Source organism: Juglans regia, chromosome 4 (genome assembly GCF_001411555.2).
Source record: "Juglans regia cultivar Chandler chromosome 4, Walnut 2.0, whole genome shotgun sequence".
Taxonomy (NCBI): domain Eukaryota; kingdom Viridiplantae; phylum Streptophyta; class Magnoliopsida; order Fagales; family Juglandaceae; genus Juglans; species Juglans regia.
Genome location: NC_049904.1, coordinates 24,859,967 through 24,883,180, shown reverse-complemented (window position 1 = coordinate 24,883,180; position 23,214 = coordinate 24,859,967). Strand labels below are relative to the sequence as shown.

Genomic DNA, 23,214 nt, shown 5'->3' with positions numbered 1-23,214 from the left:
AACGAAAGAGCTCTTATACCTGTCATTTTTTATATAGTACCCATACAGTACCACATGACTTTATTTTTTATTTTATTAAATTAAAAGAATTTTTTTACTTACCATCTATATATTACATATTTAATAAGAAAAAAAATAAAAAAAAAAAAAAAAAATTATGTGTCATATGTAATCATGTAAAAATGATGAGTAGATCAATTTATATATATATATATATATATATATATATATATAAATTGTATACTTTTGATTCACGTGATGAATGTCCACGATTATTACTAGCTACCAATTATTGCATCAAGTACGTACTTTACGACAGCCAAATATCTTTGAACTGTACCCAATGTATTATTAATTGAGTACTGTTATGGATTTTAAATTTGGGATCAAAAAATATCTTGAATAGTATAATTTTTTTTTATGTATTTTTTTAATTATCATAAATATTTTTTTAAAAAAAATAAAAAATCATAATATCATTAAAAAAATATTTTCTTAATCATTCAGTAAAAAAAAAAAAAAAAATTTTATTTTTAATATTTTTTGAGTTTCAAATTCGGAACCTAAAACATTTCTTTTATTAATTTTTTGTGTTTTTTATTTGTAAAGGGGAAGTACGTAGTACTACTTATGCAGCATTCATGTCTACAAAACTGATCAAAGAAGACTTTGAAAGGAATGGATGAATTATAAAGATCAGTAGTTTTTAGTTGCTGTCCTGTTTATCATCATGTAAAACGCTAGCTGAAACTCAGTACACATGCAGCGAGCGTCTTCACGTTAGAAGATCGACTCTTTTTCGAAAGGAATATGCAGTGTCCATATTATTATTGTATCTAATATTACTCAAACTAATTAATTAACTTTTGATCAACAGGGCTGGAATAGGGTTTATAATATTTAGGGTAAAAGAGTGAAATAATCTTATTTCACTATGATTCACAAAAAAGATTCATATTATTCACAAAATATTATTTATTATTTTTTTACTACTATTTATTATTTTTTAAAAACTATTAACAGATCATCTAAGATTACTTCAATATATATCCAAATGTAGCCTTAAATGATCTGATTATGATCATGGCCAAATTTATTAATGGGATTAATTTTCTCGATCCCTAGCTAGCTAGCTGCTAGCTGAAGAAAGTATAACTTATTAATTGCAACGAAATTAAACTTATTAGTTCATAAAACAAGATGATCAATTCGTAGGTACTGCATGTAAAAAGGGTACGTCGTCGTTCGATTCCAATAACTTCAACTTATAGAAATTTGTGATGATTAATGATTAATTAATGTTTGACCAGATCGATCGATTTGGTCTCATGTGTTTTACAACATCATATTTAAGGCAAATTAATCGCTAGCAATATGCTAAATCTTCATAACCAAGACCAATATATATGTGTGTATATATACATGCAAAATGATCATGAGCTAGCACAAGTACGTAGATGCAATTTGAAAGAGTTTGGGGGAACATCAAACGTGCATATTTTCATACAGTCATTATATTGTATAGTATTTTATGAAGTGCTTAATTATAAGTTTCAGAGTTACACAAAGTACTAATCGATCACTGTATTTTAATACGAAGTTAATCATATAATAAAGCAATATCAAAACGTTTGAATTAATACTATATAGCTAGTTTGTTTTAAATATTGTACATTAATTTATCATGTCCTATATATATATATATATATATATTGAGGATGAAGCTAGCTTTCTAGCTACTTGACATATTTTTGTCTGTTTGTCGGCATATATACCAAACCGGCGGGAATATTGGCCGGGTGTTTTCGGTATCATCATCATCATCTTCTTCTTCTTCTTCTTCTTCTTCTTCTTTCCTCTTTTTCTTTTTTTTTTAATTTTTCTTATCAACTCCCCCGACTTGTCGCATATTCAGATCATGATGGTCTCATAATCTTTCTGTATCAGTTCCTAAAGTACTATTTCTTGCATTTAAATTAAGCAGAAATGATACGTACGTACATATATAGTAATTGTCATCAAAGATATAATATACAAATACAGATCCAAGTTTAGGATGATATATATATATATATATATATATATACAAAGCAGTACATAATTTACAACCAAAGTATCATGTGAACTGTACGTAAACATTGCTGTCCGTGCATGTGTTCTAAGCCATAGACGCGTGTTCCCAAGGAAAGAGATAAAAAGACAACAGCTAGCATCGATCTCTATGACATGATGACGTGGACCGACGAGAATATTGAAGAACTCCTAGTGAAATTTGAAGTTGCAGTACGTATGCCCTTTGTTCAAATTACCAGATCGATCATGAGTTGGAGATATCTTGGAAAATCTTTGTGGAAGAAGCTTTTTGAAAGAAGAAATAAAAGTGGTCTGCAAATATACACGTACGTTTTAGGATATATAGACGTTAAGTCCTACTTTAATCTCAGTGCTTAATTCCTTAAAATAAATGATCAAAGCTGATTGCAATTTTTCTATTGGCAAGTACTAGAGTTTAGGCCGGTTATTAATATATACTTAATGTTTCGTATTATTAATATTAACTTTCTAGGCACTTCCGATCCTGATCATGGGACAGATCATCAGCGGCACATGAAAACATGCCAAACGTTGAAATTAGTGGATGACAAAGTGATCAGTTCAACTTTAATTTGGTCCACAATATCCTCTTAATTGGGATTAGCAGTTTGAAAGCTACTGATTTGCTTGTCTGATTATTGCCTAATTCACGAAAACCTATGGTTTAGATTTTTGGGCCCTACCCTACCAGCTTATATATAAGTTCTTCAAAAATCCAATCCACAGATGGATCGTCTTGTCTATATATATATATATATATATATAAATGCCACAGTATCATCTAACACAATTATTGGTTTCACTTGCCATTTATAATGTCAGCAGCATTTGAACTTATACTAGTTTGCCCTAATATTATCATTCCATTGTTTTTGGTTCTGTAACATTCATCGACCTTAGAAATGCCACAAATTAATTATAAACTCCAAAAGAACACAGAATTCCAGCATTTAAACGCAAAGAAATTAAGATCGTCATCACTTCTGATCTGATCTCTCTGTGGTTTGCTTTCCTAGCTAGCTAGAGAGCTACTTTCTTCACCTGGTCGTTGTGTTCATCAATCATGTGGGTAAATAGTAGTACTGGTTTGATTGTTTGGTAGTCGAGTTTGTCATGGAGCGAATGCACTAACATTAAGCAAAGACTCTAAATGTGGGAGTTTGGCTTCTTCTTTCAGAGATCAACTGCAACTGCTCCAATGGACAGACAAACCCACTTGATGCACTTTTTGCTTGCCTTTTCCCACGACACCTTATTTACATCATGGGGCCCTTTGCATGCATCAATTTTCTCGCTGTATTCATCCCGGCCCAGAAGCATGAAAATAAGCGACGAACAATCCAAAAATCATGTAGGCTTTTAAAGAATTGTTCCTTTCAGATGGGACCCGAGACGCGAGCGTACGTTTTCCCTCGCTCATCAGCTCCAACGACTGGTGCTGCCCCCAACTCTCCCTTTGCTCCCAATCGTGTTGATTGACGGGTCATGCAGGAACTGTTTTAGTATATATAAGTCTAAAGATGTGACTACTTTCTGTTGGGTGCATGGTAGATTAATGCTTTCCTAAACTATATATTAATTTAAATGGTATTTAAGTATTAACTCGTTTCTTAATTTTGATGAATGTGAAATGAATTCTTTTAACTATTTCAGTATTTTGTTGCGTTTGTTTTTCTGTTCTTTTGTTGACCCAAGTGAAATGTTGAGATTTTGGATCGGACGTAATCTGGGGCAAGAGCTATTCGAGAGTGGGGGGTGATGTCACGGTTGGTGATATCGTATGACCAGTACTCGCGCGTAGGTGCTACCTACGTAGTGGAGGCTGTTGTGTCCGTGCATGAGCTGGGTGCTCGTGCCGTCAGGGCACAAGATGCCGATGCTTGCGATGGGCGTGACGTCCGGGTCACACTAAGGCTTGTGGTTTTGTAGTTTAGTTGTTAGTTAGTAGTTGTTAATGTGTTTTATTTTGTTATTTTAGTGTTTAATAAAATAGAAATAGGCTATTGGATTTAGTGTCCATAGCAATTTCCCGTACATTTCCTCCCTAGGAGGATAGATGGGCCTTCAAGTTCTGTTTACAGAACGTTTTCTCTGTTAGGAGAGAGTTTATTGAGAAGTTAAGACAATATCCGCCACAAATGAATTTGTGTGTGGGGAAACCCCAGAGCTTATGCGTAGTTTGGCTTATAGTCTGAGTTTTTTCATGTATTGATAAGTCACAGTTGTAACTTCGGTTCATTAATGAAATGAGACTATTTCAAAAAAAAAAAAAAAAAATTCATTCACATAAATCTCTACATTAAAATATATATTTTTTCTTTATATAATAATAAAATAATATAAGATAAATTTGGTTTTGGCTATTCATATCAAATCTCCATATTGGACTATCTATTTATTCATTATATATATAGTAATGAGTAGTTAATAATTAAAAAAATATTTATTTTTTTAATTATTATTTTATTTCATTTTATCATATTTTACCATTCTACCTATTATATATTAACTAGTAATCATATTTTAATTAAATTATGTTGATTAGTAATCATATTCTAAAAAAAAAAAAAAAAGAAAGTCTAATACCATGCGAGGCTCTCCAGCACATGAGCCATGCATTAATGGTTTTTTTTCTTTATGAGTAAATTGAAGCCGTGCATTAATAGTTAATTAGAAAATATAGACATTTACTTGAAAGTAGTTAATTTGCTTGAAGCCGCCCCCCAAATAGTTAATAATTTACTTGAAGCCTTCCACCCTAAATATTACCTGATAATATTACTTTGGTTCAACTTGAAAGTAGACATGAAAGCAGAGAGAGAAATAAATGATAAAATATACATTTAATATATCTACAGTAACTAGCAAATTATTTGGAAATGATTTTAGTGTTCATTGTAGCTAAAGTCTAAATATTTAGATTTTAGCTAATCCATTGTGATGATATTTTAGAGTCTAATAACTAAATATATGATGGATTTAGCTTTTAGCTAATCCATTGAGGATGCTTTAGTCCTTTCTCATTCTCTATTTTTCTGTTTTGTGAGATGGAGCATCCTCAATGGATTAATCAAAACTAAAGAACATTTTTTATGAATGCAAGAGAAATTTGACTTTTGGCTATTCCATTTACATAAATCTCCACATTAGAATAACTATTTTTCAATATATAACAATAAAATAATATAAGATGAATTTGGTTTTAGCTATTCGCATCAAATCTCCTTATTGAATTATCCACTTATTCATTATATAGTAATGAGTAATTAATAATTTCAAAAATATTTAATTTTATCATATTTTACTATTCTACCTATTATATATTAATTAGTAATCATATTCTAATTAAATTAATATATCACTAACTCAAATTAATATATCAATGCATGAACCCACCCCCAACACATGAACCCGTGCACATGATGAACCCAGCCATTGTGATAAAATATGTGATAGAAAGAAAGTGATAGAGAAATCATTGATAAAATATGTATTTAGAGTATGTACAGTAACCTTCAAATTTGAAAATTCTTTTGAAAGTAACTGTAGTCAAATTCTAATTATTTAAAATTTAACTAATCCATTGTGATCGCATTTTGTGCTCTAATAGCTAAATACTCAATAAATTTAACTTTTAGCTAATCATTGAGGATGCTCTAATTAGTACCCATGACCACGGCCTACTCAAACTTCAAACCAGTATTCTTTATACACCCAATAAAGATAAGAGACAAAAATAAGCATATTCTATATGTAGATATATAAATGGATGGATGCATGCATGCAAATAGCAGTCAGAGTTAAGATAGGGCAACTTCTTCTTCTCTATTTTTTTTTCTTTTTTTAGGTGTAATCTGAGCTAGGGCAACTTGAATGATATGTACATTTCCCTCTCTCTCTCTCTCTCTGATATATTTCTCTCTCTCTGTGGTAGGTAATTTGGAGTTGGTGTCCATATATTTACCCAAGATTTGGAAATAAGTTTTACTACAAATTTGAAATTATTAATTAAGTAGTTCGAGATCAGGGAGAATGATGAAATACTCTCAATATTTTGAGATGTCGTGTTATTAAAACTTATGAACTTTTTAATAAAATATTATTCTTTAATAAAATAAGACTACCACAATTTAGATGTTTCTACTCATATGTATTAATTATTATTCCTGCCTAATTAATTGATAACTATTAGAATTTATACATGAGTTGGGTGAATTCTTTTACCTTACTAGCTAGCTAGCTACAACCTCAATTATTGGGCTATCATTTAATTTCTCTCCAGTCAATTCTCGATCGTACTCATATATAAATATATATATATATATATATTATATATTTCTTTAAGGTAGTCACGTACTGTAGACCATTATTAAGAAGAAAATCAACCATTTTCTTGTCTGGTAGCCCCAAGCATATATGAACATATAATAATAAATAATAAGAATATATATTGGTTTTAAAAACTAGACATTTATGGACGGACTAAAACCTCTCTTTCCAGAGTACAGGCTCTCTTCTCGTCTTTTGTACGAGGTTTCCACGATGGCAGAGGATTTAGAACTGTTATATGCTGGTTTATTATTGACTGAAACTGAGGATGAAGAGATATCGTTGGAGTCGAGTAGGGTGGAGGATGTGCTAGAGAGAGGGGAGAATTGTTTGATCATGAAACTTTTGACGAAAAAACACTATAATCATGCGGTCTTCAAATAGACCATGAGGAAAGTCTGGAGGCTTGTTAAAAGTGTGAAGTTTAGTGACCTAAGTTCAGTGTTTGTTCTAGTGGAATTTGAGGATGCTAATGATAAGTCTAAAGTCTTACGGAGGGAGTTTGATGGCATGATGCAGATCCACAACCTTGACATGGTGCTTGCTCCTTTCTTGGTTTGGATTCATGATTTTTCATTAGGGGTTCGAAATCTTTATGTGGAGAATTCGATTGGAGGTACATTGGTAAAGGTATTGGAAGTTGATCTAGAGAAGAGGGAAATTGAGTGCGGTGAGTTTATGAGGGTTAGAGTACAACTGGATATCACAAAACCACTTCAACGGCGGAAATGAATGAATATTGGGAAGGGAAAATCATGTTGGGTTCGTTTATCTTATGAGAGGCTACTAGACTTTTGCTATTTTTATGGTATTTTGGGTGATACTCAGAGGGATTGTGAAGATGTGTGGATGCAGCAACTATTGATCCCAAATTGTGTCCTTATGGTCAATGGTTGAGAGCGGACTTTTCAACTGATCGAAGGGGAGGCAAGACCAGTAATTGACATTCAGAGACGCCGCATAGTGTAACACCATCACTGAGATTCTAATGACCAGTAAATAGGGTAGTGATGAATTACCGAAAGTCAAGGAAGCAGTTACAAAGTTTTATTGTGGAGGTTTACAAGAGAAAATTTTGAAAACTATAGGAGGGATGTCAGAGGCAAACGTGGGGGCGAATTCATTTGAGATATTTGAAAGTTTCCTCGATTTAGGGGTAACAGACGAAATGCAGTTAAGGGATCCCGATTTTCATGATATGTTGGTAACGACAGTTGAAATAGGGAGGACGTCGGATGAAGATGGGCAGTTATTGGATGTGCCAATATTAGAAGAAGGGACTGCCGAGTTGGCCTTGGGCTTTGGCCCAAATGCTAAGCAAGTTTCGGTTATGATTAATGAAGGCCCACTGTTTAAGTAACCTCATAAGAAAGTAAGGATAGAAGACCTGCAGGGAGTTAGGGCTTCGAAACTTCTTCTGAAGAAAAAATGCCCTGTTGCCAAGAAAAAGAAATTGCACACTGATAATGGAGGCTTCTTGGATGGAGTTTCGAATGGAGGGGTTTTTGATTCACGTGGAAAGAGGAGGAAAGGCATTACTTTCTGTGATGATGGGGCGAAAAGTAGTAAAGTTTTCTTTTTTAGGGTTCGACTGAACCACTACATGAGATATCGGTGGTGGCTGCGGTGCAGCCCCACTGGTCGCCATGAAGCTCTTCAATTGGAATCCTCGTGGGCTTGGGAACCCACAGGTATTCATACACTTCGTGATTTGATCATGGAGGAAGCTCCCGATGTTCTCTTTTTGCAAGAGACCAGATTGAAGACGCGTCAAATGGAGCATTGTAAGTTCAAACTTGGATTTCGATATTGCTTTATTGTTGATTGTGTGAAACGTAGTGGTGGTCTTGTGATGCTTTGGAAAGATGATATTAATCTTTCAATTGTTAGTTTCTCTGTTCACCATATACATGCTGTTATTACTAGCTCTAATGGGGTGAAATGGAGTTTAACGGGGGTTTATGGGCATCCTAAGTCTAGTAAAAGAGTAGAAGTGTGGAGTTTGTTAAAGAATTTGGGAAGTGGTATGGTGTTGCTGTGGGTGGTATTTGGGGACTTTAACGAAATTTTATATCCGTCTAAGAAAAGTGGTGGAAGAGATAGAAGTGAAACACAATTGGAGGAATTTAAAGATGTATTAACTGTAAGCCAGCTTTGTGATTTGGAGTTTGTTGGTTTTCCTTTTACCTAGAGTAATAGGAGGGAAGGGTATGGATTAATTAATGAAAGGTTAGATTGTTTTTTAGCCAATCATTTGTGGTATGAATTGTTTCCTCACTTGAGGGTTCAGCATGGGGTGGCAGCATACTCCGATCATATTCCATTGTGCGTGGATACTTAGGAGAGATTAATTAGAAGGAAGGGAAGGAAGCTGTTTAGGTTTGAAGCCATGTGGGTGGGAGAAAGAGAGTGTAATTCTATTATTGAGAAGGCTTGGAGTCAAGTGGGTGAGTCTCATTCACTTAATCGAGTTATGAAGTGTATCTCTACTTGATCTGTTTATTTGAGAAGATGAAATCAGAGTTCTTTTGGACATGTTTAAAAGGAGCTCTCAAATGCAAAACTGAAATTGAAGTCATTGCAAGAAAGTGATCCAAGCTGTCTTTTTCTATAGGAACATAATCAAGCAAGAGATGACATTCAAAAATGGCTTGAAAGAGATGAGATTATATGAAAACAGCGGTCTTGGGTGAGGCGGCTTAGGGAGGGGATAATAATCCAAAGTATTTCCATTCAAAGGCTAATCTTAGAAGGAAGAAGAATACTATTGTGCAATTACAAGATAATTCTGGAAATTGGGTAAGAGGAACTCAAATGGATGTTTTAATTACTGATTATTTTCAAAAGTTATTTACTGCTGCAGATGAAGTGGAGATGGGGGATGTATTATAATCAGGGATTGAGCTTAAAGTGACTGATGTGATGAATGTGGAATTATTGAAACCCTATGTGGTTGAGGAAGTGGAATTAACATTTAAGTAGATGCATCCTTCAAAAGCTTCAGGACCTGATGGGATGTCTCTAGTATTTTTTCAGATATACTAGCATGTGATAGGTAAATCTGTTACTGATTCTTTGTTCTTTCCTTTGAATACGGGAGAATTTCCTAGGAATTTGAACCATACGTTTATTACTTTAATTTCGAAGAAATTGTCTCCCACTAAGGTTGCAAATTTTATACCAATTAGTCTTTGCAATGTGCTTTATAAGATTTTATCTAAAGTGGTTGCAAATAGACTAAAGAAAGCTATTCCTGATATTATTTCTAATACTCAGTGTACTTTTGTGCCTGGTAGGCAAATCATTGATGACAATGTGTTAATTGCATACGAGTTGTTATATTATTTGATGAATAAGAGGAGTGGAAAGAAATGTTTTATGTCCCTTAAACTGGATATGAGTAAGGCATACGATAAGGTGTAATGAGTGTTTTTGGAAAAAAATGATGGAGGTTTTGGATTTTGCAAGGGGTTTAATTCATATTGTGATGGAATGTGTGAAAACAATATCCTTTTCAGTACTTGTTAATGGCTGTCCTAAAGGTCCTATAATCCCGAGTAGATGACTTAGTCAAGGAGAGACCCTTTATCTTCTTACTTGTTTCTTCTATGTACTGAAGACCTTATTTGTCTTTTGAAAAGAACTGTTGGGAGGGATTGTGTGGAAGGTATAAAAATATGTAGAAGGGCTCCACGTGTTAATCACTTGTTGTTTGTGAATGATAGTATAATATTTTGTAAAGCTGATGTGGTTACTAATGAGAAGATTCAATCTTTACTGAGAAAATATGAGATCAGGGCATCGGGCCAATGTATCAACAAAGAAAAGACTACCATGGTGTTTAGTAGGAATGTTAAAGATGATCTAAAAGCAGAAATTAAGCCACTGTGTGGTGGTAGTTTTACACAACAGTACGAGAACTTTTTGGGTCTTCCACCTATGGTGAGAAGGTCTAAAAAACAAGTTCTTTTAGGTATTAAATAGAGGTTGTGGCAGAAGTTTCAGCGTTGGAAGGGAAATTTGTTATCATAAGGGGGAAGAGAGGTGCTTATTAAAGCTATTGCATTGTCCATACCAACTTATGCGATGAACTGTTTCTTATTTCCTAAATCTTTGTGTGATGAATTAGAGATGATGATGGCTAATGTTTTGTGGGGAAGTCAACCAAAGGGGAATAAGATTCATTGGGTAAGTTGGAGGAAGCTTTGTGATTCTAAGTTTCGAGGTGGAATGAGGTTTAAAGATTTGAGGTTGTTTAATTTGGCTCTTTTAGCAAAACAGGGTTGGAGACTTTTAAGAAATGAGGATTCTCTTTTATATAAAATATACAAGGGTAGGTATTTTCCTCATAACAGTTTATTGGAAGCGAAAGTTGGTTTGAAACCATCTTTTGCTTGGAAGGGGATTTGTGAAGCTATTAATGTATTGAAGTGAGGATATAGGTGGAGAGTAGGGAATGGTAAATCAGTTTGGATTTTTAAAAATGTTTGGATTCCAGAATGTCATGTATTAGAAGTTCCTAAGGAGATTAATGAAGATTTGAAAGTGGAATCTTTAATAGATGAGGAGACAGTGTGGTGGAAAGTGGATGGTTTGAGAGCTCTATTCAATCCAAATGTTGTTACACAAATAATGAAGTTGAATATTTCTAGAGTAATGGATGATAAACTGTTTTGGGTTTATGAGAAGAATGGGTTTTATTCAATCAAGAGTGCTTATAGGTTGCTTCAGTAGGCGCAAGCTCAAGTAGTGGGACAACATTCAAGAGAAAGAAATGAGACTGTTTTCTGGAAAAAGTTTAAGGCAGTTGAAGTTACCAAAAAAAATGAAGATTTTCACATGGAAAGCTTGTCAAGAAAAGTTGCCAACTTACCATAATTTGAAAAGGAAGCATGTGTTAGAAAATGATATTTATGTTTTCTGTGCTCAAGGTCGAGAAGATGCTGCTCATGCACTTTTCTACTGCTTAAAAGTTAGAAATACTTGGCTGTAATTTTTACCAAGTCTAGAACCTGTACAAATAGATTTATCCTTTTGGGATTTGGCTAATTTGGCTCGAGTTAGAGGCGCTGGGGATGTGTTTATCAGATTTATTAGTATTGCTTGGGGCCTTTAGTACAAAAGGAATAAATTCATCTATGTGCAGACTACTTTGCAAACAAGAGTTGTGGTTAATCATGCACTAATATCATTACAGGTTGAGTATAAACAACTACAAGTTTTGGATGATTTTCATTGTGATAAAACTAAACCTGTGTGCTGGAAACCACCCCCAACAGATTTCTTGAAACTAAATGTGGATTAGGCTACTTGTTTTTATCATGAATCAGCTGGAGTAGGGGTGATTCTTAGAGATTATAAAGGTGATGTGCTAGTGGCTTGTAGCAAAGTGGAGCGGGAAGTTTCTTCTACAAGATTTATTGAGGCAACAACTTTGTTAAGGGGTCTTCAATTGTGTGTACAATAGGAAGTTCCAAAATTATTATTAGAAATTGATTATTTAATTCTTGTTAATGTTTTGAGCAATTTCTCTTAGTTTTTAACAAATTTTGAATTTCTACTTTAAGATATTCGAAGAATGATGGGATTTTTCCAAGAAGTTCAAGTCTTGCATGTGCATAGATTGAGAAATATAGATGAGCATCAGTTGGCAAGACATGCATGGGTGTTAATGATATAGAGATGTGGTGGGATTTTTGTCTTTCATTTTTTGTAAGTCAAGTTATTTGGCTTGATAAAAAAAATATTTGTAAGGACTCTATTTGACTTCAATGAATGAGTGTTTTGTTATGATAAAAAAAGAAGAAGATATTTATGATTTTTTTTCCAGCAGTAAAATGTTTCCCAAACTCTACATACGCATGCAATAAATCTCATGAAAAAGATTAAAAAAAATAATTCTATTTATCTTCCACACACACCACACACTTCACTTATTTTAAATTTTATTTTATTTTTCTTATATCAAGTATATGGTGTATAGATGATAAGTAGAACAACCCAATTAGTTTAATAAAAATAAAAATAATAAAATAATAAAAACTAATTTTAAAATGTGTAAAATGTGTGGTATGAGATGATGAGTAGCATCTCTCTTAGAAAAAAAATGACAGTGGATCGGAACCCAAATTATGTAAAATATATATACTCTTCTGTTTGTTTCATATATATTTTTAATCAACTTAAATATTTTAAAAAAATATAACGTTATTAATAACTGCTTTATTAATCATCAAGTATATTATTATAGAAAATAATATATATAGAAAAAATGATATATAGAAAAAAAAGGTCAAGACCCATTAACATGACCCACTATCAGAATTCAGAACACTTAGTTGCGTTTGGATAGTAAAATGATTTTAGATAATTTGTGAATAATAATGAAAAAATAATAATACATTAAATAATAAAAAATAGTAGAAAATAGTAATAAAAAGTAAATAAAAATTAATAATAAAATAATAAATAATAGTTGAAAATACTCTACTACCTAAACTAGCGCTTAGCATTTTTCTTTGTCTTAATTAAAACAATAGATTTTGGATCATGCAAAAAAATTAACAAACCCTCGGCAAATACCTATATTAATTAAAGTCGTTTAAATAGTGAGATAAGATAAGATAATATGTAAATAGTAGTAAAATAATATATGAATAGCAGTGAAATAGTTTGAGTTGAGATGCTTTATGAGATTTTACGAAATGAAAGAGAAAAAAATATTATAAAGTAAAAATATTATTAGAATATAATTTTTTAATATAATCTTTATTTTGAGAATTGAAAAAGTTGAATTATTTTTTTTGTTTTGTTTGAAAGTTTGGAAAAGTTTTAAGGATTAGATGATTATATGAAAAAGTTAAAAATTTGAAATTGAAAAAATATTTTGTATTTGTATTTGTGATGTTTAGATATTTAGATAAGATGAGATGAGATGTAAGACTCTATCTAAACCAACTTTTTGGTTATATAGATAAGATGATATAAAAATTAAAAATTAAAAATTGAATTAAATATTATTATAATATAATTTTTAATATAATTTTTATTTTAAAATTTAAAATAATTGAATTATTTATTATATTTTATATAAAAATTTAAAAAAATTATAATGATTATATGAAATGAGATGATTTGATTATCTACCAAATCAAACTAGACAATCTTCATCTCCTGTGCTCAATTATGGTTAAAAGTGAAAAAGAAAAAAGAAAAAAGAAAGAAGTTATTATTAGTTATCTATTAATGATCTAAGACTGAAGTGGAATATTATGTTAACAGCACGTAATTATAACGTAAAAATTCAGTGATTTTACGTCAACTTGACTCAACTTAAATGTGAGAACAAAATATCCTAACCTAAAAGAAAAAAAAACTGCAATTATAAAAAAATTCATAAAAAGAAAACTCATATCCTAATGTGATTCTATATATTAAAAATAATTTTATAATTTAACATATTACATTAGAACACGTCAAATATATGAATTGAAAATTAATATTTTATAATTTTAAGTTGTGTAAGCTTCACGCATATTTTTTAAAAAAATAAATAAATTTAAAATTTACTTAAAAAATTATTTTTTAATAATAAATTATATTTATTTTTTAAATGAATTATGTAAAATTTATATATTTTAAAATTATTTTTAAGAATTTAATTTTGTAATATATTTTTGTTAGTAAAGTATTTTAAAAAATAAGTCCATAACTAGCTAAATATACGTCAACTACCTTTTCTGTTTTGCGATCCACCCTCTCCCTGTCACTCTAGTTAAAACGTACCTGATGAAAGAGCTCAAAACCAAACCAAACTCTCTCTCTCTCTCTCTTCTCTCTCTCCATATTTATTAGCTTGGAGAGTACGGACTGGTTTTTGTGTTTAGGGTTCCGAAACCCTATTTTTCAGGTCCGACAGCAAAAGGCTATGCCCGCATTCAAAGCATAGCTCTGACCTCTCATCCCCACCCTACCTCTTTTTAATGCCCCCTGGCCTGCCCTTCTCTTACCATTTTTATCTCTTCTACACTACTCTCTCTACTTCCACCTCACAAGCCCTCTCTCCCTCTGCTTTCGCACTTTTGAAAACCTATCCACCACACAAACAAAAGGTTTTTTGACTTCTCATCGTAGGCTTTCTTCGTGTTCTTCTCTAAGCCCCACGGTCCGAATCACCGTCCTGATCAAGAAATAGTATCAGATTCCAGTACAGTTCAAATTCATTGTTTCCAATAGTCTCAGGAGATTCTTCTTCCTTTTTTTAGGTTTTGGAACTACCATTCTTGGCACAAAACAGTGCTGGATTCTATTAATTTTTCTTGCTTTTTGACCGGTAGTTGTGCTATATATGTTCCCTTTCTCTTGTGAACGGAGAAAGAGCACTCAACGGGGGGGCTTGGGCCAGTTTCAGGGGTCTTAAGATGTTAGAGCGTGGCCGAGACTCTGACGGCGAGCTCAGTTTGGAGGCGCCGCTGAATTCTTCTGGTTATAGCTCGATGAGCAGCGATAGTTGTAGCAGCGTCAGCCGCCTCTCCTTCGAGCTAGTCGTCCCCTCGACTTCTCATTCCTCCCCCGACAACCTCGCCGTAAAGCCTCACCGCTGCTCCGACTTCGCCTACTCCGCCATCCGTTCCGCCACCTGTAACAGCCGGACTGGCTGCCTCACGTTACGAGATTTCCGTATAATCCGCCGCATCGGTGCTGGAGACCTCGGCACTGTCTACCTCTGCTCCCTCCGCGATCGTGAAGCATCCGGAGACGAGGAGCTGTGCTTGTACGCGATGAAGGTGGTGGACAAGGAGGCGTTAGCGAAGAAGAAGAAGGTGCAGAGAGTGGAGATGGAGAGGAAGATTCTCAAGATGCTGGATCATCCATTCTTGCCTACACTCTACGCCGAGTTTGAGGCCTCGCATTTCTCTTGCATTGTGATGGAGTTTTGCTCCGGCGGTGACTTGCATTCCTTAAGGCACAAGCAGCCACTCAAGCGCTTCTCTCTGAACTCCGCGAGGTATTTCCATGGCAGATATATATTCGCTCTTTTTCTGCAAGTGCAGGAAGAAAAAAAGTTTCCTCAGAGGTTAAAATCAATACAAATTGCCTATTTCTTTTCCCAATTTTTATGCTTTAAAATATTTTTGCATGTTTGATTCTGTGTGTTGCATGAGAGTCTACTTCTTGTCTGCTTTCCTAGCTCTGCAGAGTGCACAGTCTACTGTGGCATAAACATTTTCTTTTCACTTTCTCTAATTTTCTCGCTAGCTTTTTGCTTTTTTACCTGTTGCATTAAAAATCACTTTCGATCTTACCCATTTCTGCTTCGCAGCTGAGATTTTCTCGGATTATCTGTCTGACCAAGCCGCAAATTTCCATTTTATGACAAATTTCCATTATTGGAAACAATAAAAACACCTCCCTTTGTTAACTCATATCCCTGATCGAATTTTCTACAAGGCATTATCGCTACCTTCTCTCATAAAATATAAATTTTTTTTTTTTCAATTTTGCAGGTTTTATGCTGCTGAGGTTCTCGTGGCATTGGAATACCTCCACATGCTGGGAATCATCTACAGGGACCTAAAGCCCGAGAACGTTTTAGTCAGATCGGATGGTCACATAATGCTCTCCGACTTTGACCTCTCCCTTTGTTCCGACACCATCGCTGCCGTTGAATCCCCGTATTCTTCCCCGGATCGATCTGTCCCGACAACCCCGTCCTACAGCCGCGCCGTAAACACGCCCTTGATCTCTTGCTTCCCCAAGCAGCTTTTCCTGTCACGCAAGGTCCAAACACTGACCAGCACCCGGCTCTTTGTGGCGGAGCCAGTCAACGCCCGGTCGTGCTCCTTCGTCGGTACCCACGAGTACGTAGCACCGGAGGTCGCCTCCGGTGGGTCCCACGGGAACGCCGTCGACTGGTGGGCTTTCGGCGTCTTCATCTACGAGATGATCTACGGTCGTACGCCCTTCGCGGCTTCATCGAATGAGACCACTCTTCGCAGTATCGTAAAAAAGCCGCTTTCTTTTCCAAACCCCACGCCGTCCGGCGCGCTTGAGTTCCAGGCACGGGACCTCATATCGGGGTTGTTGAACAAAGACCCAGTTCATCGACTCGGGTCGAAGCGCGGAGCCGCCGACTTAAAAAAGCATCCTTTCTTCGGGAACCTGAACTTCGCTCTCATACGATCGCTCGCACCACCGGGAGTCCCCGGGCCGACGATCAGAAGGCCCAGAATGAAACCTTTGGGTGACGGGAATAGGGATGCAACACAATCCACGGCGTTCGAGTACTTCTGAGAACAACGGGGGATTCGAGCCAAACATGTTTACTAGGTTCGGAAGTTGTGCCAGATTTTGTCACTGGCCGGTGACAGCACGTGTATATTCGAGCTGATCCTTCTCATTGACGCATGGCTACGCGAGCTTTTATATATATATATATATATATATTTACGTGTTAAGTACTTGTTAATAATAAATAATTAACTTATTAAGAAGTCTTGACTCTTGATCTACCAACTGGAATCCGACAGGAATGCGATGGAACCTTACGTTGCCAAACAACGTCATTGACTATGTCATAGTTCGTCTCTACTTTATATATAGGAGCTACCGAGGATTTCACCGATTTTTATTTTATTTTTTATTTTTTATCTAATAATTAAGAAAATATTTTTTAATAAATTTATAATTTTTATTTAAAAAAATAAAAGATTTAAAATAAATAAATTTGGCCTTCAACGTGAGAGTGTCGGTGGTGGGTGTAGTAACAATAGTTAAGAAATTATAGTACGAGTAATTTTATATATAATTATAAAGTGTGTAAATATTATATAATTATTTTAAAAAATAATAAAATTTATTATTAAAAAATTAATTTTTTATATATGAATCTTATATTTTATTTATTTATTTTAAAGTAATTATATAATAATTATACAATTGATGATTGTAAATATTTTTTCTATTTTTTTACCACTATAAAATTAAAGGAAAGAAAAGAGTAAGGTCCAGAAAAAGAATTTAGACACCACCCAAATATTCTGTATATATGCACACAAATGTGCGTGCGTATATATATATATAATGTCCCCGGCATGTGTTCAAGTGCATGCCTGCCATAAACCATACAAAGACAACACTATCAACTTAAAAGATGCTGCTGCATAACTTTCCTATTTTCACGTCATGATGTATATTAAGCATTTTTTACGAGACATGATAATATGCATTCATGATCTCCATGCATGGCCATGCAATATATATATATATATATATATATATAACATTTGTTACGAGACATGATAATTGGCATCCACGATCTCCATGGCCATGAAATATAATATATATATAACATTTTACAAGTTGCATGCATTTCTATTAAAAAAATGGAATTTCGTAATCTTCCGTTCATCATCATGTCGGCGGCCTTCTTTCTATGTTGCTACTTTTGATCACTTTTGTCCATATCATGTCTCTATTTATTCCGATCCATTGGATAACACCTTGTCCACGAGAATAAACGACAACCTTTCACAACTCTTACGCTACAACCTACTTAATTGCCACATAAATAAATAAATAAATAAATAAATAAATAAAATCTAATCCATGTCACTAATTTCTTTTGTTATTTTGGGTTCAAAATATTATAATTGAGTAATGATATATGTACTATTTTTTTATATAATAATGTTTTAAATATAAGATAATTCTGTAAAACAATTATATATATACACTTTATAAGTTCTTTTATAAAAAAATATTTTTTTATTTATTTAAAATATGAGTAATACTAGATGCAATTATAGAGTGTGCAAACGTCGTTTAGTCACTTTAAAAAAGAGTAAGATTTACTAATAAAAAATTAATTTTTTTCATGTGAATTCAGTATTTATTCAATTTTTTCAAAATAATTATATAGTACTTATATACTCACGACTGTAATTATTATTTCTCTATTATATTAAAATTCGCTACATTTACGATGGTCAGTTCTTTACTTTCAGCTCAAGGAACTACACATGCAGTTGATTTAATTAAATAAAATATTAATCATATAGTATATACAGATATTCGAAACCTCATGATAATAAAGAGAGCATAGTTTTGCTCGTGATTTGGAAGACATGAGCAGAATGCTGAATCAAGGTGTGGGAGTTTCAAAAGAATTATAAATGATGGGACAGGTGGGGGCAGAAAGCCTTGTCGATACTATTTATAAGGTCACTTGGTCCATGATGATTTGGATCCCTTAGATTATGCTGTTTGAATTTCAACCAGGCCTGCCTAAGGCCCCATCTTATCTTATACAAAGCTCCCAAAAATTAAGATCTCGTTTATTTTTATCATTCCTCTTAATTCATCTCATCTAATTATTATAATATTTTTAAATTTTCACATAAAATAAAATAAGCATTTCAATTTTTTCAAATCTTAAAATAAAAATAATATTAAAAAAATATATTTTAATAATATTTTATTCAATTTTTAATTTTAATCTTAATTCATATTATCTAATCTCATTTATAAAAACAAACGAGGCTTAAAAGTGAGATACTTTTTTATTTTAATTTTTTTAGAAAAAATATAAAAAGACCATTTCATTAAATAAAAATTTAAATAATTTTTATATTTTTCAATGTGTGCAAAGCCCAATGATACTAAATTTAATATTTAATACAAGAAATAATTTATATTTTTAAATAATTTTTTCGAAGATCTTGCTAAATTGAGGCACACAATTTACAATGGTCGTATTAAATATAAATTAAAAAATTCTTATTTAAAAGATTTTAAATAAAGCCTCATTTTATTAAAAATTTTGATATAAATTCATTTTATTTAAAATACGTATTTTCACATGAAAGGATACCATGAGTAGACTGCAAACCATAAAATCCTAGTACAACGGAATACTAAAACAAAACATTTCAAAAGTCATTTTACTTACTTGCACCAGCAAAAGGCTAATAAATGTAAAATTCTGGGCAGTCTTCAAAGTCACCAAAGTCTGGGCCATTGCTATCGCCTGAGAATTCATACCCATAGTCATCAGAAACGTAATCAATGTCCGAGAATCCAGAGGCGTAGTCATCGTCAAAAGATCTGGTACATGAAGTTCAACATTGAATTCATAGTCATCGGTGGAATCACAGAGAGATCGCAAATCTTTAATTCGCTAGGCACATCTTCTTCCCAAATTCCCAGTTAGAGTGACATTGAAGCATTGCCGTAGGTCAAGCGACTCAAGGTGATGACAACAATCAAGTATTGCTTGCAAGCCATCATTAGTCAGCTTATTTCCAAAAAGTTGGAGGTGGCGTAATTCAGTCATGTTCTTTGCAATAGCAATTGCCTCCTCATCACACTCAATGTGAGGTCTTCTGTAGCCCTGGCTATTGAATTTGAGTGACTTCATGAGAGGACAACAACGGCCCATAGCTTCCAGAGGTTCTTTTGACACGAACCGTACGAAATCTCAAGGTCCTCCAACAATGGAAGTTTTGCAGCCACTTCACTCAATCCCTCGCCTGAAATGTTATAGCAACATACGAGTCGAAGACATCTGACCTGACTTGAACTGTTAAAATGACATAGAGGCGATGACAAAATGAACTAGCAATTATAAGATGACACGAAAATAGAAGTATATGGAAGAATCCCGCATCTCCAAATTCATAGTTAGAATACAGTGATAAACCCCACTAAATAGATTGTGAACGGTATAAAAGAGCAAGAAGGATACCTTTTTTGCCATACCTCATAATTCTTCATGGAGGGCTGCAATGTGGAGATATGCTGTCTAATTTATATTGCATGCAGAAGTGTTCGAAGAGAAAAAAAAAAGAAAAAGAAAAAGAAAAAAGATACGAATGTGTAGTTTGGAACATTCTGCATGCATGGAGGGAAACTCCCTACATGCTTTGAAGCCATCAGTCCAAGAGCCAGTGACTGTTGAATTACTGAGGCACTAAGCCACAATAGACAAGTCAACTGAATAGGGAGGGAGGGGCAAAAAAAAAAGGTAGGCGATGGGGTCATAAGTTAACTTGCTGATTAATCGAACACGAGCAGTCTCAGTCTGCTCCAAGTTTGCAACTCATCTATTAGAAAACACAAGCTAGAGCTCATACTGGTACTCAACATATATTTATGGAACCATAAATGAATATAAGCTTATATCATTTATTATTTTTTTATTGGCACCGGGTGTCTAAGAATAAAGTCATGACTAATCCTAGGGGTGCACATGCCCAATATAAGCTTAAATTATTTTAGAGATTTAAAAGAAATATTAGCATTTTTTTATAGTCTAAAACCCAAATGTACAGATTCTTGACCAACAATGTTCCCAAAATAAAATTGAGATCTTTTGGGAACGAAGTAGTGCTCGATCAGTTCGATTTGCAGTTCTCAATTCCAATTTAAAATGAGGTAGGCTGAACAAGTCTGTTCAACCAAAACGTGGAAGATTGTTTGGAGAACCAAAAACTTGCTAATATTGTCAATAGATAATTGAATCCATGGGGTTGCAAATGGTCCATGGCACCCATACTTGCCAAAAGTATGGGGCAATGTGGTCAAATTGGGTTTTATACCCGAGTAAGGTTTGTATGCCACAAAAAATTGCCTAAAGAAAAAAACTGGATCCATGTGGTTGCAATAGATCACTCATTGTGTGCAAGATTTACAAAACTGATCACTCTATGCCTCCTTCCAACCCAACCATCCCGCACCCCAGTGGGTGAATGGTGCGGTAGAAAAGAGTTTTACAGAGGAACTCTAAATTCATAGCACTAGAAATTTGATCAAAGATGGTACACTTGAATTGAAAGCTTAGGTCACATACGACTACCAGAGAAAAACTATGTTTGGTGACTTTTTTTCTTATAAGTAATAAGAGAATTTTATTAGTAAATAAGCATAGCCCAAGTACACAAGAAATATGCAGGAGCAAACACCTAAATACAAGCTAGAAACTAGAAAAGGCTAAAAGCAAATCATGAAGGTGCGGGTATGATGAAGATGAGGAAAAACATAGGCCAGTTGGCATCAGAGAAGGCATCAAGTTTATATGATGAAGATGAGGAAAAACATAGGCCAAAGGTGCGGGTATGATTCAAATAACAAAGAATGCGTTTGACTGCCTTCCAGTGGGGAAGACGAGGACTATGCATGTATTGACAAACACGGTTAACAGCAAAGGAGATATCTGATCTAGTAAAAGCCAGATATTGAAGACTTCCTACAACACTTCTATACCAGTGAGGATCATCAAAAGTAGGTCCATCTAATGCTGTTAATTTTTCAGTAACAGACATAGGTGTATTTACTGGTTTAGAGTCATGCATATGAGTCCGTATCAACAAATCATGAATATACTTGGATTGGGACATACATAAGCCAGATTGAGTGCGGGACACTTCTATACCAAGAAAATAATTGAGAAACCCTAAATCTTTAACAGGAAAGTATTGCTTCAAAGAAGAAATAAAATCAGCACTAAGAGTAGAACTTGAACCAGTCACTAATATGTCATCAACGTATATCAGAATGTACAAACATTCAGAAGTAGTACGCATAATGAAAAGAGATGAATCCGAAGTAGAACAAGTAAAACCAAGGTTAAGAAGCCTATCACTTAACTTGGCAAACCATGCCCTAGGAGCCTGTTTTAGACCGTATAGAGATTTTTTCAACTTACAGACATGTGCCGGAAAATTTGGATTCACGAAGCCGGGAGGTTGCTTCATGTAGATAGCCTCCTCAAGGTCACCATGCAGAAAAGCGTTCTGGACGTCAAGTTGATGCAGTGACCAGTTTGAGGTAACAACAAGTGAGAGCAAAAGCCTAATGGTAACTGGTTTCGCAATCGGACTATAAGTTTCATGATAGTCCAATTCGAGCTGCTGATGAAACCCTTGACCAACGAGGCGCCCCTTGCGACGCTCAAGGGAACCATCAGCTTGGTGTTTGGACTTCAGAACCCTCTTGGACCCAAGGAGATTATAGATCAGTGAGGGAGGAACAAGATCCCAAGTTTGATTATGGAGAAGTGCATCAAACTCGGTAGCCATGGCAGTACGCCATTTAGCATATTTGGAAGCTTCTGAAAACGTGGTTGGTTCTTCGGGAACTGAGAGGGATGAAGAATGTTGGGGAATCGTGGATGTGGTAAGAGAACCAGTTGGTTTACTAGAAGGCCACGGTATCGTCCCGTCAGTGCGACGACGAGGACATAGAGTATGGGTTTTGGATCTTGTAACCATGGGATGAGTGGAAGAAAGAGGACGTTGACCATGAGAGGAAGATGGAAGATTAATAGACTCGAGTTGGGAAGCAGTATTCGGCAAAGATGATGCAGCAGCGGCAGAAGACAAGGAAGATTGAGACAAAGAAGAAGAACTTGAAGACGAGGCAGCGGCAGAGGAATGAGTAGGAGAGAATAAGATCGAGTTAGGGTTAGATGGGGAAATGGGCTGGGTTATAGGAGAAGTGGGCCTTGAGAAATTTATTGGATTAGGTAGAAGAGAGGAAAGGATGCTAGGCTGATTATGAGAAGGGTAGACGGAATGTAGTTGCTGTTGGGTTACGGGAGAGAGATCAGATTGAGATGCAAAAGGAAAAGTGGTCTCATACAAAATTATATCATGAGAAATATAGTTGCGACCCGTGGGAATATGAAGACAAATGTACCCTTTGTGATCTGGGCTATAGCCCATGAACACACAAGGCTTGGATCTATAATCCATTTTATGTTGATTAAAGGCCTGAGATTGGGCCAACATGCAG

At 34.3% G+C, this 23,214-nt stretch overlaps 1 protein-coding gene and 1 pseudogene across 1 annotated transcript; one reads left to right on the top strand and one right to left on the bottom strand.

Annotated features, from left to right (window-relative positions):
• The first annotated feature begins 14,321 nt into the window (after window positions 1–14,321).
• Window positions 14,322–16,916, top strand: LOC108986912 (protein kinase PINOID-like). Its single transcript, XM_018959715.2, has 2 exons — window positions 14,322–15,430; window positions 15,930–16,916. The coding sequence occupies exons 1-2, from the start codon at window positions 14,844–14,846 to the stop codon at window positions 16,714–16,716; spliced, it is 1,374 nt and encodes a 457-aa protein (XP_018815260.1). The 5' UTR covers window positions 14,322–14,843; the 3' UTR covers window positions 16,717–16,916.
• A 2,472-nt stretch (window positions 16,917–19,388) lies between these two features.
• On the bottom strand, window positions 19,389–20,186 carry LOC108986914 (annotated as a pseudogene).
• Window positions 20,187–23,214: the final 3,028 nt, after the last annotated feature.